Source organism: Mytilus trossulus, chromosome 13 (assembly GCF_036588685.1).
Source record: "Mytilus trossulus isolate FHL-02 chromosome 13, PNRI_Mtr1.1.1.hap1, whole genome shotgun sequence".
Classification (NCBI taxonomy): domain Eukaryota; kingdom Metazoa; phylum Mollusca; class Bivalvia; order Mytilida; family Mytilidae; genus Mytilus; species Mytilus trossulus.
The window spans coordinates 60,469,489-60,485,453 of record NC_086385.1 but is presented as its reverse complement, the minus strand read 5'-3'; the positions used below and the strand labels follow the sequence as shown (position 1 = coordinate 60,485,453).

The window sequence follows — 15,965 nt, the reverse complement described above, 5'->3', positions numbered from 1 at the left end:
TTGAAATTACTTCTGGTTTTCTTCCCTATGTTTCATGATAATTTTCATTTTAAATGATGATATTGACTTGAATATTTCAGGAAATTTTTTCAAGGATAATTTGTGAAATTATTTCCCATTATAATACATTTTTTTTTTTAACAATTTCGCTTTATTTCAAATATACTTATTATTTCATAGTATTTCTAAAGGATAAGTTTTTTCTTATAACTATTCAATAAGTTAACTACCCAGATAGAATTTCACGGCAAAGGAAAAAATATCCCAGGGAAATATTTTCCTCCAGATAAAAAAATAACAACAACTACTGTGACATTTTTTCCTCGGGATCAAATTTCACCCGGATATAATTTTGCTTTACAAAGGTACATGGCTAAAAAATCTCCATGGAAATGAGATGTGCCAATGCATACTAAATACCATTGACTTATCATACATGTAAGTGGTTCACTTTAATTAAGCATAAACACAAACTAATACATGTAAACTAAGCAAAATTTCAAATTAATAAAACATAACAAATAATCTCCATGGAAATGAGATGTGCCAATATTGCTCATGCAAATGCATACCAAATATCATTTACTTACACTAGTGGTTCCCCATAAACTGACCTAACCACAAACTTATACATGAAAACTAAGCAAAAGTTTCGAAAGTCAATAGACCATGACTGATGGAGAAGGGCCAAATAATCTCCATGTTAATGAGATGTGCCTCTACTAATACAACTGCATACAAAATATCTTTGACCAACCACTAGTGGTTCCCAATAAACTAGACATAATCACAAACTAATACAATGACGACGCTGCCGCCTGAAACAGCATACCTTTGTCTCGCTTTTTGACTCTGTCAAGCCAGACAAAAAATCGTGTTTACAAAATGCTTGATGTCAGATTAATGAATAAAATCAACAAAAAGGCTCAGTTTTTTCAAATTAATATTAAGATTTTCTCGAGGATATAAAATTTTGCAAATCCAAGTCTGTTTGGTAGATTAACATGATAAGTAAGTTTTCTGTCTGGTGTTAATTCTACATCTGAGTCCAGTTGCTTGAGCCAATCAAGGTCTGTATGTTGTATTAAGATGTTTTTCTGTCATGTGTCATTTCTACGTCCAGTTGCTTGAGCCAATCAAGGTCAGTTTGTTGTAGACCAAATTCATCTTCTATCTCCTGACATTTGTCATCATATTTCTCTCCCACCGTCCATAAACTCTCTAAATCATACAATTCTCGTGTCTCAGGGGTAAACAGATGCAGAATTATGTTACCTGTAAAACAATCATATTTGTTATTAAACTCATCATAGATACAATGACACAAATTTTGTATACAACACATGTGTGTTATTTACAAAAGACTTATCTGTGACACATCAGTTGCGGATCCAGAGGGGGGAGTTCAGAGGTTGGACCCCCCTTTTTTTATCAATGCATTTAAATGGGGACATATAAATGGAACTCACTATTCATCCTGGGTGTGGAACCCCCCTTTTAAAAATGGCTTGAATGGCTGCATATGAAAAAAAATATAGAAAAGGCTAAATAAAGTATGAAGATGAAGAACATTGAGGGTCAAAATTCTGAAATATTTTTCCAAATACAGCTAACTAGGTATTCTATTCCTGAATAAGTAAACACTAAAAGTCAATTCATAAAAGTTATCACTGAATATGAATACAATAAGATTAACAGTTTGCCTTTACAGAATATAAAAGCAGTCTGCACCAAAAACTTTTTCAACTACTAGTCTGAAGAGCAATATTCTGACATTTTTCTTATTGATCCAAACACAGTTTTGCAAAAACTTACTAGTCCGAATGAAATTTTACTAGTCTGGGGCAGCGGACTAGTGGCTAACCGTGCAGACTGTAAAAGACCATAAGTAATTTTACAGTTTGTACACCAAAGTGAAAACAATCTCATGTCATTGTTTGAATTTCTAAATGAAAGCAAGTTGTAAGCCAGCCTCCATATTTTTTAGTATCCTTGTAAAATTTTACCCAGAATGCATCTAATTCTGACGGCAAATTGAATGGGAACAGCGATCATTTTTATTTCAATACCACTTAATGATAATGTTTACATTAAAAAGCCTTAACTCTTGCAAGGCAAATACATGAAGTACAAAAAAAATATTGAAAGGGAGAATGCATAAAGGGAGATAATTCAAAAACAAATTCACTAACTGAAAAAAGTTGGAAAAAAACTTTTCCAAGAATACTTGAAATAGTATTCAACATGTGTCACTAATGCCTGAAAACATGTATATGAATATCTTAAGTATGTACTTAGATGACGTTTAAGAATTTGTTTTATATGTTTAGAATCCTTGGTTTTTTTTCCCTATGATACAGGGTTAAATAATTTTATCCAATAACACCCATTTGTCTTTTCATATAAGACTTCAATAGCTCATTTAAGGTCATTTACCAAAATTAAGCTTATTGTTGATTTCTTATCTTTCAATTTTAATAAGTCCCAAATAATATGAATGCAAATATAAGGTAAAAATCAGAGCATTAAAATTGAGAATGGAAATGGGGAATGTGTCAAAGAGACAACAACCCGACCGTAGAAAAAAACAACAGCAGAAGGTCACAAACAGGTCTTCAATGTAGCGCGAGATATTCCCACAACCAGAGGCGTCCTTCAGCTGGCCCCTAAACAAATATATACTAGTTCAGTGATAATGAACGCCATACTAATTTCCAAGTTGTACACAAGAAACTTTTCCCACCATTTTTCAAAACTCAAATATATTTAAAAGGAACTCCATAACCTATCAATATTTTTTGCATAATTTCCAATTTAAAATAAAAGTATTCATTTTAAAGTCTTATTTTTTTTGTTTATTTCACCAAAGTGCATCTTTAAGGCATATAAATATTGGGTCAAATATGACTGTTTTAAAAATGACCCATAACTCTAGATCTGTAACAACAGAAGTGAGTCTTCATTGATCCACCAATCATAATAAATGTGTAAATTTTGTAATAAATAGATCCAATAGATATAGGAAGATGTGGTGTGAGTGCCAATGAGACAACTCTCCATCCAAATAACAATTTAAAAATTAAACCGCATACTTAAGCCTTGTGGCGGGTATTACCATAATTTTTTAAGTTTTATACATGTGCATATAATGTATATGATGCTGAGTTCACACATAACTCAAATTCCATTCGCATTAACTAATTCCAAATAAGTTTAATTCTCATTCGAAACGTTTTACATCATAAGGTCATTTCTAATTCGAATTACGATGCGCGTCAAATTCGCTTTACTGTACAAACGACCTTAACTTTCAATTCGTATTCCCAAAAGGGTGTTTCTATTGCAATTGACATTTTATTTGAATTAAAAAAGAAGAGTGTGTGACGCAATTAGCAAATTCGATTCACATTCCATTGGAATTCAATTAGAATTAAATGTCCGTGTGAACGAGGCATAAGAACATTAAACTGACATGTACAGACAAGAAAATGGAATATCAACATTAACAGTCAAATACATACCTAAATCAAAAGCCAACCAGTTTTCGGAATCAAGACCTTCAACTTTCAAAATAGAATCTTTATTAGATTTTTTCCTCTTGTGCTAAAAAAAAGAAAAACAAAGGATAAAGTTAAATGTATTTGAAAAAGTGCAAATATCAGACAAGTATCAGTAATTTATTATTTGGAGTTCTGTGAATTCAGATATTATTGCATGCATTTATTATTGCCATTTTATTTCAGACTTATCCAACAAACTTCAAATAAAGTCCTTTTATCCATAATAATACATATGGAAACAAGAATGTTTTCTTAGTAAATGAATGCCCCATCCGCATTAATGATTATCAATTTCTATGTTCAGTGGACCGTGAAAATGGGGGAAAATCTCTAATTTGGCTTTAAAATTAGCACGGTCATATCAGAGGGAACATATATAGATATATAGGAAGATGTGGTGTGAGTGCCAATGAGACAACTCTGTCTATTAAGTGTCAAGTTGATTGGATTTCAACTTCATCAAGAACTACCTCGAACAAAAACTTTAATCAGTTACCTGAAGCAGGACAAACGGATGGACAAACAGATGAACGGATGAAGGAACAGATGAATGAACGAAACAGACCCACGCACAGATCAGTAAACATCATTCTCATAAATTGGGCATAAAAACAATTTCAAGATCTCAATAGCTGCCTTTTTTTTTTATCATCATAAAATAGCTTAAAAGCTTCTGTCCAAGAAACATTACCTATTCTATCTAACTGATATTTCTGTGGCTACAATTTATAATAAATTGGATATCTTTTGTCATTGATCGACAATGTCTAAATGATATTCCTATGGCTACAACTTACAATGAATTGTATATCTTTAGTCATTGACCGACAATGTCTAAATGATATTCCTGTGGCTATCACCATATAATCTGATAATTGTAGGGTGTCGGGCATCTTAATCACACAAATGTCTCGTGCATTCCCTGCCCTCAGCACTGTTACAATCTCCTCTAAATCAAACACACCCTGTCTTCCTCCTACAATGAAGAAAACATGATCTGTAAATTAATTTCATTTAAATGTTTTGAAATTTAGTATGGCGTCCATTATCACTGAACTTGTACTCGTTTGAATTGTTTTACATTGTCTTATCAGGGCCTTTTATAGCTGACTATGCGGTTAGGTATGGACTTTGCTCATTGTTGAAGGCCGTACGGTAACCTAAAGTTCTTAATGTCTGTGTCATTTTGGTCTTTTGTGGATAGTTGTCTCATTGGCAATCATACCACATCTTCTCTTTTATATTGTACACATTTTTTAGGGGCTAGCTGAAGCACACTTTTGGGTGAGGGATTTTCTCGCTCTGTTGAAGACCAATTGGTGGACTACAGCTGCTTTTTACCCTTTGGTCGCGTTGTTGTGTCTTCAACACATTCCACATCTCCATTCTTAATTTAATGTACATGTATTCATTGTATTTTGTTTGAGTGCAAATGTTTGATATGAAAAGTACAATCATGACAATTGTGGCTTTTTTTGTAAACTTCAAGACAAAAATAAATTTTGCAAAAAGTTAAACAGATGCTCAATTGTTACAAACTATAACCTTTTGTTATCTAGTCTAACCTTTTTAAATAGATTAAAATCAGGATAAGAAAAAAATATCCAGCTGGCTCCAGTATTTTTTGAAGCCCTATTCCCTTTACCAAACAAAAATAAAATTAAGAAAAATTCCCTTCATGTCCATGCTCTATTTTCATTTTAACATGGGTCAGCATTAAATTTGTCCATATTTTACACTGAGCATTAGCACATATAAGAATTAAGAAATAATTATTGGCAGAAGTAGATTTGATTTCTTTAACCATGAGTATAAACATGTTGGTTGTAACATGAAACAGCCGTTTTTGTGTATTACTGCGTTTGCGCTAAAGGTAGATATATTGTAATTATACTGGTTGACGATAATAGGTTGTCATATTAGAATCTAGATTAAAATAAAGGAATGGACTAATTAACACCTTCAACTAAGCCCTGATATAATAATTTTACAAGATTCCAGGCATGCAAGGTACATTCCTTTTTATCTTTAAAAATGTCCTGTACCAAGTCAGGAAAATGGCCATTTTTATATCATACTTCATTTCTGTGAGTGTAACATTTTAACGTTGTGTCGTTTGTTTTCTCTAATATTTGAGTGTGAATTCACATTACTATAAAACATGTCACGGTACTTATCTATCCCAAATTCAGGTATTTGGTTTTGATGTTATATTTGTTATTCTCATCGAATTTTGTCTAATGCTTGGTCCGTTTCTGTGTGTGTTATATTTTTATGTTGTGTCGTTGTTCTCCTCTTAAATTTAATTTGTTTCCCTCAGAGTCAGTTTGTTACCCCAATTTTGTTTTTTGTCCATAGATTTACGAGTTTTGAACAGCGGTATACTACTGTTGCCTTTTTTTACTTACTTTTCAATTCAACAGGAGGAACCCACTCTGGCTGGACATCGTCCACTTCCTCTAGAGATAAATCTTCCACTTCTACAGCCGCTATACTGGTCTGATTAAAAGACTTGGTCAATTCTTCTATCCTCTCGTCTGTCAGAGTTACTAGAAAATAAAAAATATATTTTACATGTTGTATAGCTTCTTTCAACATGTTCAATAGTACAACCATGTCAACTTGAGACAAAAATATAAGTCCAAGAGCTCTGCTTGAGTGACTTGAATGTATATTAGCTGTTTATGTGGTATGGTCTTTGCTCATTGTTGTGGAAATTTGTCTCATTGACAATATTATATCCTGGTATATATTAAATTTAATCCTGGTATCTATGATGAGTTTATATACCACATCTTTTAATGTTTATAATGAATCAGTTGATGGTTGATTATGCAATGTGTCTTATTGAAAATGAAATAAATGATGTTATAAAATATATTGTTTGGTGTCTGGAGGAGAGTTGTCTTGTGGGAAAGCATACTACATTTCCTTATTTATATATACAGTGAAACCTGGCTGAACCGAATCCTGCTTAAACCGAACACCTGTATAAACCAAAATTTTTTCTAAAGCACCGTCATATCAAATTATATACGTTGTGAACCTTATAAAACCAAACATCAGCCAAAACCGAACATAATATTAAGTCCCGAAGAGGTTTGGTTTAAACAGGTTTCACTGTATATGATTTGTTGTTCACCTGAAATACTGTAATCTTTTTCTTGTGACTCCTTCTCAGTTTTAGAATCAATAGTTGACAACTCATTTTTCATTTCAACATATAAAGTCCCAAGACCAGGATCAGAGTTAATGTTCCAATTCCAGTTTTCAAGAACTCTTTCATCCTCACTTGATGATGTTTTATCCATTTTCCTTCTTGAACTGTAGTGATTGCTCCCATGAAAATTGCACATTTGAACAGAAAATGAATTGTTTCTTCTACGACAATTTAACAGTTTTGAGGTCCATTCTCCATTTAGCGAACTATTTTTACACGACTGGGAAGAACTGTAAATATTTCTCTGACATGTCAAGGAAGACAGGAAGTATTTATTCTGTCTCAAAGGCTTTAATAGTTTCCTGAAATACATGTATCTACAGTAGCTGTTACAAGATGAAATCAGCACTTTATCCATTCTTCTTTACCATTTGTTTACATGAAAAGTTTCCTACAATGATAATAACACCATCAATCTGGATGACGTCATGTTGCATAAAAACACATAATACATACATAATACATATATATAAAGTTTATATGAACGTCTTTTTCAAATATCACACACCATATCAACTCTAAACCAATATGATCCTTCAGCAGAGCTCTTAGCATTATATTGTTGTCTCACATGTCTCAGGTTGATAGGAATGTGATATTGAATAAACAGCTGCAATGTGAGCACATGATACGTCTGTCTTGTTTTCAAAGAATAAAGTTTCATAACTTCAAATTCTCATTCTAATGCAACAACGTTCGTAACGTTCATTTTGATTGGATAACGTCAATCTCTTACATGGCATCAATTGACAATCGATGCTATGGGACGTACGCGCAAGCGCAGACGACATATGACAGATTTTAAAAACATGTTTTAACATTGTTTTCTGTCAGTTTCATAAGAATGGAAATAACAATATTGTATTTTAAGCTCCGAAGGCATCAATTTGGGATTTGATGGTCGCAAATACCCGTTTACTGTCTCCGCTAACGTGTCGCCAGTCAAACTTACTTTGCGACCATCAAATCCCCAATTGATGCCGTCAGAGCTTAAAATACAATACAGTTATATATATCCTAATCATTAGCTCATTTTCATATATCTGAAATATATGAAAAACATTGCTAGAGAGAGGTTATCTTGATAGATATAAATCAGGCACCATGGTCACCAAAGTTTAAAGAGACCAGAGTTTTCACAATAAAAATTAAATAGGAATTTGGAATTTCATGAACAATGATGAATGTATCAAAGTATGAAAGTGACAACAACCTAACCAAAGAGTAGGAGCCTCTTATATCTTTTTTAATTTTAGTTCATCACATGTTCATATATATGGGGCTCCGTCGCTAGAAATCAATATTATGCAAATGAATATCAATATGTCTGTTATAAATCCTATTTTGGCTTAAAATTAAATCTCAATCAAAAGTCTGGAACTGTTTGAAAATTGTGTTTTTATAAGAACCCTATAACACAGACCAAAATTCATCTTTTATTTTGTACTTGAACATGTTAAATTTTCCTAAAGCTTACCTTCAATTTATCATTGCAACATAGTATTTTGATTAATTATGCAAGATTTTATAAAAAAAAAAAATACACATAAAAAATATATATTTGTAATTTTGAACTAAAAATCATATCTTTTTTAAATATCAGATGGGTGGAATCAGAAAAAATGAAGATTTTAACATATTGGGGCATATTGTTTGCCCCATTATATTTAGGAAAGTAAATTAAATGTCAAACCAACAAGTTCAATACCAGCTAACTTGCAGCCGAATTTCATTTAGATATCTTGTACCAGCCAAAAGTTTTATTAAAAAAACATGTCAAATTTGTCAGGAGTGTGACGCTTTTTGTGTGACAGGATTTTTTTTTAATAATTTACATGTTGAGTAAAAATTATTATGATGAATGCATGTATATGAAGATGGTTTATAATCATTCTTCAATACTAGGTTTTGTAGATTATAGATTGGTGTTATCATTGCACAAATATTATGTAAATAAATATACATTGTGAAAAGGTATGTACCAAAAATTAATATTGGCAAAATTTGATAATTTCTAAATTAAAGTGTTATGGTTGTATTTTAAAGGAGTATTTGTGTGTAAAACTGGTAAGTATTTATTGTATACATGTATAAGCTATCCATAAAAGGCTATACAGACATCCTGAGGTGCATAATTCACATATTGGATTAACTTCTATACCAGCACCCAAAAATGTCAGGAGTGTGACAACTGTCTTTAAACATGTACCAAATTTATATAATGCTTTTCATCTTACATTGTTATTTATTTTTCAGAAGCACCTGTTCCATAGAGAAGAAAAACATTTATTGCAGCTGTGATAATCTATATGTTGAATCTACACACTTGATTTTTAGATGTCAGGAGTGTGACACTTTTTTTATACATTCAATGACATTGTTTAAATTTTAATTACATATTAAAAAAAATGATCCATTGTTACTTGGTGTCAAAATTTTGATAGAAGAAGGTTAGTAAATACAAAATTTAAACAATATATGTCATTGAATGTATAAAAAAAGTGTCACACTCCTGACATCTAAAAATCAAGTGTGTAGATTCAACATATAGATTATCACAGCTGCACTAAATGTTTTTCTTCTCTATGGAACAGGTGCTTCTGAAAAATAAATAACAATGTAAGATGAAAAGCATTATATAAATTTGACAGTTGTCACACTCCTGACATTTTTGGGTGCTTGTATAGAAGTTAATCCAATATGTGAATTATGCACCTCAGGATGTCTGTATAGCCTTTTATGGATAGCTTATACATGTATACAATAAATACTTACCAGTTTTACACACAAATACTCCTTTAAAATACAACCATAACACTTTAATTTAGAAATTATCAAATTTTGCCAATATTAATTTTTGGTACATACCTTTTCACAATGTATATTTATTTACATAATATTTGTGCAATGATAACACCAATCTATAATCTACAAAACCTAGTATTGAAGAATGATTATAAACCATCTTCATATACATGCATTCATCATAATAATTTTTACTCAACATGTAAATTATTAAAAAAAAATCCTGTCACACAAAAAGCGTCACACTCCTGACAAATTTGACATGTTTTTTTAATAAAACTTTTGGCTGGTACAAGATATCTAATTGAAATGTGGCTGCAAGTTAGCTGGTATTGAACTTGTTGGTTTGACATTTAATTTACTTTCCTAAATAAAATGGGGGAAACAATATGCCCCAATATGTTAAAATCTTCATTTTTTCTGATTCCACCCTTATGTTGATTAAAAAAAAAAGAGAACATATTCTATATATTCAATAATTTCATGAAATTTCGATAGAATTGCCTTCTGGTTTTTGATACTTTTCTTCCAACATGTGATAAATGCATTCATATTATATATTTTTTGATATAGATGATATGTGTCAAATATGTCAGGAGTGTGACAAAATCCCAGAAATGGATGCTTTTCTAAAAAGATGATTACTTTTAAAGTGTAGCCTATATTGGTATATTTTTTTTTGCTGATTGTTACCAAAAGTTGTGTCTTTAATGGAAAGGTGTTTTTGTTAATATTCTTAAGTAATTTTTTTCTGTATTTAAACTTTTATAACCAGGTCATTCATAATCTGCCATACATAAAGTGCTAAAACAGGATTTTTTTCAAATTGATGGCGATAATGTATAGAGAATTTGGTATCCAAATGTTCCTTAATCAACCTGGCATTAATAGGAAATATGTTTATGCTTTTAATGTATTCTTAATTGATGTAAATCATGTGTATATGTTTAGTTGTATTTGTTCAAATTACTGATTTTGTTAGTTATTGAAAGTTAAAATTATTCTTAATGTCTTAATGCTTTGTCTGGACACTTAAGTTTCATAAAATAAATGATATGGTGAAGGTGGTGAGACAAATCCTGAACCCCAAAAAATATGTTTATTTTTGACCATGCTCGTCACACTTTTGCCTCATTTTTTCTGATTCCACCCAGATGAACATAATGCCATAAGACATGCTATGTTATGAGAGTTAATCTGACCCTAACCTTAAAATGAAAAGGAAATTTATTGACAGCTTGCAATTGGCTTCTTTGATCTCAGCATGTGGTAATGTTGTTATTCTTTGTATTTATGGATTGATTGATGTTGATTGCTTTACACTGCATTAGCACATAAAGGCTATATTGCTGTATTTATGGAAGTTAAATGATAATGTTATCATGGTTATTGTGGTTTTTTTAAGTATTTCTATATACAGTCATTTGACAGTCAAGGGTCTAACTTAAATAAGTTATCAGAGAAAAATAAAATGCATGTGGTATTACAGACACTTTCATGAGTTGTCTACTGTAATCTGTAATAACATATGTATGTTATCAGTTAATTATATCATAAATATTTCATCTTAAGTGGGCACTTGGGAATTCTTAAAACTTTGCGCAGTAGCTCAATATAGAGTTGGGCGACAATATTTACCGGGGACACAATCTCACTGTTTTATGATTTTAAGGTGTAAAAACTTCAAAGGATGGCTGAAATGGAAGACATATATATTCGGGTAAATGATATTATATAACAAATATGACTATCTTTTAAAACTGAGACAAAATTGCGGCACCTACTGTAAACGACCAAAAAAACGGACAACAATTTTCTGCCAATTTCCTGAAGAAAAAACATGAATTCAAAGAAATTTTCTAAGTAATTCTTTGACAGAATGCCCTAAATTTCAGTTCTTAACACCTTAAAAATATCTGCTCTTCATCTATAATGAAATTGATTTGATCAATGTTGTTTAAAGCTGTGGTTATTTGGTTTTAAATACACTGTAGATGTGTAAAAACGGCGAATATTGACAAAAAATCCTGAAATTTCGAACCCCTTTTAATCTAACTTTTCAGATGATTATATTCAAACAAACACGTTTTCAAGCTTAAGAATATTTTGCATTTGAAGTTATCTTTTTATAGAAATATCAGTATACTTCAAAAACATTTAGATCTGAACATAAACTGTAGAAAACATGAAAAGATGTGGCGAAAATGAGCACCCTGGGCACTCTTTTACCTTAATAACTAATTTAGTCTTAGATAATAATGACGTCTTGAAAGGCTAATTACTTATTTATTTTGACGCCTTGCTGAGTACAAAGTTTGCCTTTTAAGATATCATTATTATTCTGATAGTTTAGTCTTAGATGCATGATTTCTTTATTAGTTGTTAGTGGCTTTGAACTAGCTGTCAAATATTTGCGAGTACTCTCAGATCTGTTCATTGTGTCTTTTTGTGTCGGGATGTATAAGTACCCGGCAACGTCAACTTGTATTTTTGTCCACCTGATGAGTTAAGCCTTTTTCAACTGATTTTTATAGTTCGTTCTTATGTTGTACTGTTAAACCGCTGTCCCAGGTTAGGGGGAGGGTTGGGATCCCATTAAGATGTTTAACCCCGCCACATTATTTATGTATGTGCCTGTCCCAAGTCAGGAGCCTGTAATTCAGTGGTTGTCGTTTGTTTATGTGTTACATATTTGTTTTTCGTTCATTTTTTTTACATAAATAAGGCCGTTAGTTTTCTCGTTTGAATTGTTTGGCTTTTTAACTTTTGTATTTGTTTGGCTTTTTAACTATTTTGATCTGAGCGTCACTGATGAGTCTTATGTAGACGAAACGCGCGTCTGGCGTATAAAATTATAATCCTGGTACTTTTGATAACTATTAACATTGTCTTATCGGGGCCTTTTATAGCTGACTATGCGGTATGGGTTTTACTCATTGTTGAAGGCTGTACGGTTACCTATAGTTGTTAAAATTTGTGTCATTTTTATATTTTCTGGATAGTTGTCTCATTGGCAATCATACCACATCTTCATTTTTATAGGGTCTGAGAAATGTGTGTCAAAGCAAAATAATTAAAATAGCCTTTCAAGATATCTGACAAAATGTCTGATATAAATATTTCAACTACATTTACTAAGTATTAAAATCAAAGGAGCAGGTACCAGCTGCTACTACATTGTACAAGGGAAAATACTAGAAGAAGGAAATTGAGGTATGATACTTAAACAAGTGATTTTTATGCCATTATCCTAGATTCAGTACAATATAAAAAAGAAGATGTAGTATGATTGCCAATGAGACAACTATCCACAAAAGATCAAAATAACACAGACATTAACAACTATAGGTCACCGTACGGACATGGTCATCACCTAAAATGACCTTGTCATCCTATCAACACAGATGTTGGTTCTGATAATTTTAGAAACATCATTAGTCCCAGGATCATTAGTATTCTATATTTAAAGCTACAATAAAATTACATCACTTCTTCTAGTGATTAATTTGTACTACTTAAATTGGTGATTATTAAAAAAAGACAACTCTAACTTCCAACCTTCGTGGAAATAATGTTACTTGAATCAGTGATTTAGAAAATCACTCATTTAATTTAGGTAAGTCCCCTGACTGATTATCAACCAAATTTTTCACAGAAAAGGGAGTTGGGCCAATTTGGGGACCTGGGTCCCCTCTAAATCCGCCTCTATGTATGTGCTAGTAGATTCCTCCATTATTCTGAGCACCCCTCGAGAGCTGCCAGGGTACAGCTGAATCTGTGTACACTCCCTTTCAGGATTAATGGAGATGTGTCAGTGACATATTTACAACAATATTTATAGGACAATCCCCACCCCAACACAAAGGGAATGCTAGGACACTGGAAAGTCTGTTATTATGGTGGAGGAACACGAAATACTAAGACAGAACCACTGAGACACTCAGCAGATACAGACAAACAACAGATATATCACTAGATTGATCTCTATATCATAGTAGTCCAAATAATTATGACGTCTTGGAAGGCTATTTTAAATTTTTAATTTGAAGCCTTCCTGCTGATGTATAAAGGCGTCACAAAGAAAATATATAATAGCCTTCCAATACACCTCATCGCTATTTAGTCCATTCCTGGAAAAACAGTCATTTATACAACTTCCTGTGTAGATCACCAACTGAAAAATGGAGGTCATCAGTAGTGAGCTGAGGGAGAAAAAAAAATATTTTTGTCTTAAGTATTTACCATGTTTACGGTAGTTTAAACAGGTCTCATTAAAAAGTATCATGCATGGTGAATTATTTAAACAGGGTCCCCGATAGCTTAAACTGGATTAAAAAGTTGTGTAATTTTATCCGGAATGGAATAAATAGCGATTAGGTGTATTAACGTCATACTGAGGACCCCTCTGAAAAGGGATTCCTTTATATCTTAATGCTGGGATAAAATCGATTATTATATTAGTTTAAACTTGGATTAAGCAAAAAATGACCAGATGGAGCCTTTGTTTTTAGCTTTGAACAACAGCTGAAGACCAAAATTGGTATCGGGAACGTTCGCCCTAATAACATGTTCGCCCTAGGTACGTTCGCCCTGAGTTCGTTCGCCCAGAGTACGTTCGCCCTACTAAAAAATATTTATTTTCAAGGCATTTGATTTGAATAAACTTATTCAGATATTTCTATAGTATATATATTCTTGAAATTTATGGAAACAGGGAAATATTTAAAAGTTTATGGCTTGTATATGATCTTTAATAGTCCAATGACAAAATAATTCAGATCACTGATTATTGTGATACTTGTCTTTTGGTGGATTATTAATAAAAATCAAACGTTTTGTTTTGATAAAATATTCACATGAAACGGATTTACAAGTTCATTTATTATTATACTCGGAGACTAGTCTCATACTGCATACATTGATGATTGACCGTATACAATTTGTTAACAAATATCAATAAAGAGAGTGTATACCAGTATTTTACTCGGTAAATCAAAGGGAAAATGACAAAATTATTACGGTAATATAAATATTTTGTCATTTTTTTTTACAAACTTTAACATATTTTGTTCAAATACTAAAATTTATGCGACTGGACAACAAATAGAAAAAAATAAAAAATATTGGCGAATGGACCCTGGGCGAACAGGTATCAGGGCGAACAGGTAGTATGGCGAACGCGAATCAGGGCGAACGGACTCGGATTCGCCAAAATTAGCAAAAGATTTGAAGGATATTTTTTAGAAGGACACAAATAGCAAGCTACAAATGTGCATCAATAAGAAGATGGTTATTTGCAGTAATAACACAATTTCAAGAAGACATACATGAAATCATGAAAATCCAGAAGCAGTGAAATTAGAAACCTCGTGAAGAAAGTTTATGTAGGGTATGTTATTGTCTAGGGGAACGTAATCAGTTAAATGTCTTCAAAGAATGTATGACAACTCGCCCCAATGTCGAATCGCCCCACACCAAAGAGTCATACTTTTTCACAACTCGCACCAGTTAAAAAAAATTTGTCTATTCTTGTTTAAGCCTTAGACATAGATAAAGCAAAAACGATTATTTAAAGTCTGTTATACATATAACAGTACAACATACGCTCTGTAGAGTTTTATCCGACATACATTTATATCTTATCTTATATTCTTATGTATGATAAACACAAGACATAAACACATACAACACATTATCATGGCTTGAAAGAATAAATAATGGTAGTCAAGCTGAGCACAGCAATTAATAAGCTAAACATAAAATGCAAATATCTAACATTCATGTAATGGCTATTATTGTATAGCAAACTCATTAACTGCCAAGAAAAGTAAGTGTTATAAAAACAGAAATAGACATCCATCTAAATACAAGAAACTAAAACAAACATTCCAAAAAGAACAAAGGAAGGCATACTGGAACTACATAGAACAAATTATTTGTGATTTACCAATCAATGAACCGGACCAACATCATTCCACAAACACAAAACCAAAAATAGCTATTTCAGAGTATCAAAAGCACTAGAAATGATAATATAGGAATTGCGCCTTTAGAAAAAAGAAGGTATACTTGTATCATTCAGACACTACTGAAAAAGCAGGCATTGTTAATCAACAATTTCAGTCAGTATTTACTAACGAACCGCCAACTGATATTCCTGATAAGGGTCCAAGCCCATACACAAAAATGCCAGAAATAAAAATCATAACACCAGGTGTCGAAAAATTGTTACATTAACTAAATACACAAAGCAAGTGGTCCAGATAACACCAGTGGACATGTATTAAAAGAACTAAAAGCACAAATTGCACCTATCCTTACACAGGCAAATTCCAATCACATCAATTTCACGTGAATTTAAATTCATGTGAATCTCACGT

The 15,965-nt window shown here is 31.9% G+C and overlaps 1 protein-coding gene across 1 annotated transcript; it reads right to left on the bottom strand.

Moving 5' to 3' along the window:
* Window positions 1-919: 919 nt before the first annotated feature.
* LOC134693982 (uncharacterized) lies at window positions 920-14,996 on the bottom strand. Its single transcript, XM_063554966.1, has 6 exons — window positions 14,913-14,996; window positions 6,703-7,171; window positions 5,969-6,109; window positions 4,358-4,536; window positions 3,522-3,603; window positions 920-1,275 (listed from the first exon to the last, which is right to left on the bottom strand). The coding sequence occupies exons 2-6, from the start codon at window positions 7,136-7,138 to the stop codon at window positions 1,085-1,087; spliced, it is 1,029 nt and encodes a 342-aa protein (XP_063411036.1). The 5' UTR covers window positions 7,139-7,171; window positions 14,913-14,996; the 3' UTR covers window positions 920-1,084.
* Window positions 14,997-15,965: the final 969 nt, after the last annotated feature.

Excerpts from the sequence above, each read along its gene's own strand:
- LOC134693982 (XM_063554966.1), bottom strand. The coding sequence starts at position 7,138 with ATGGATAAAGTGCTGATTTCATCTTGTAACAGCTACTGTAGATACATG. Across the intron at positions 6,110-6,702 it reads AAAAGATTACAGTATTTCAG|TAACTCTGACAGACGAGAGG; the intron begins GTGAACAACAAA and ends TTTATTTTCTAG. Across the intron at positions 4,537-5,968 it reads TCCTCCTGTTGAATTGAAAA|GAGGAAGACAGGGTGTGTTT; the intron begins GTAAGTAAAAAA and ends TCTTCATTGTAG.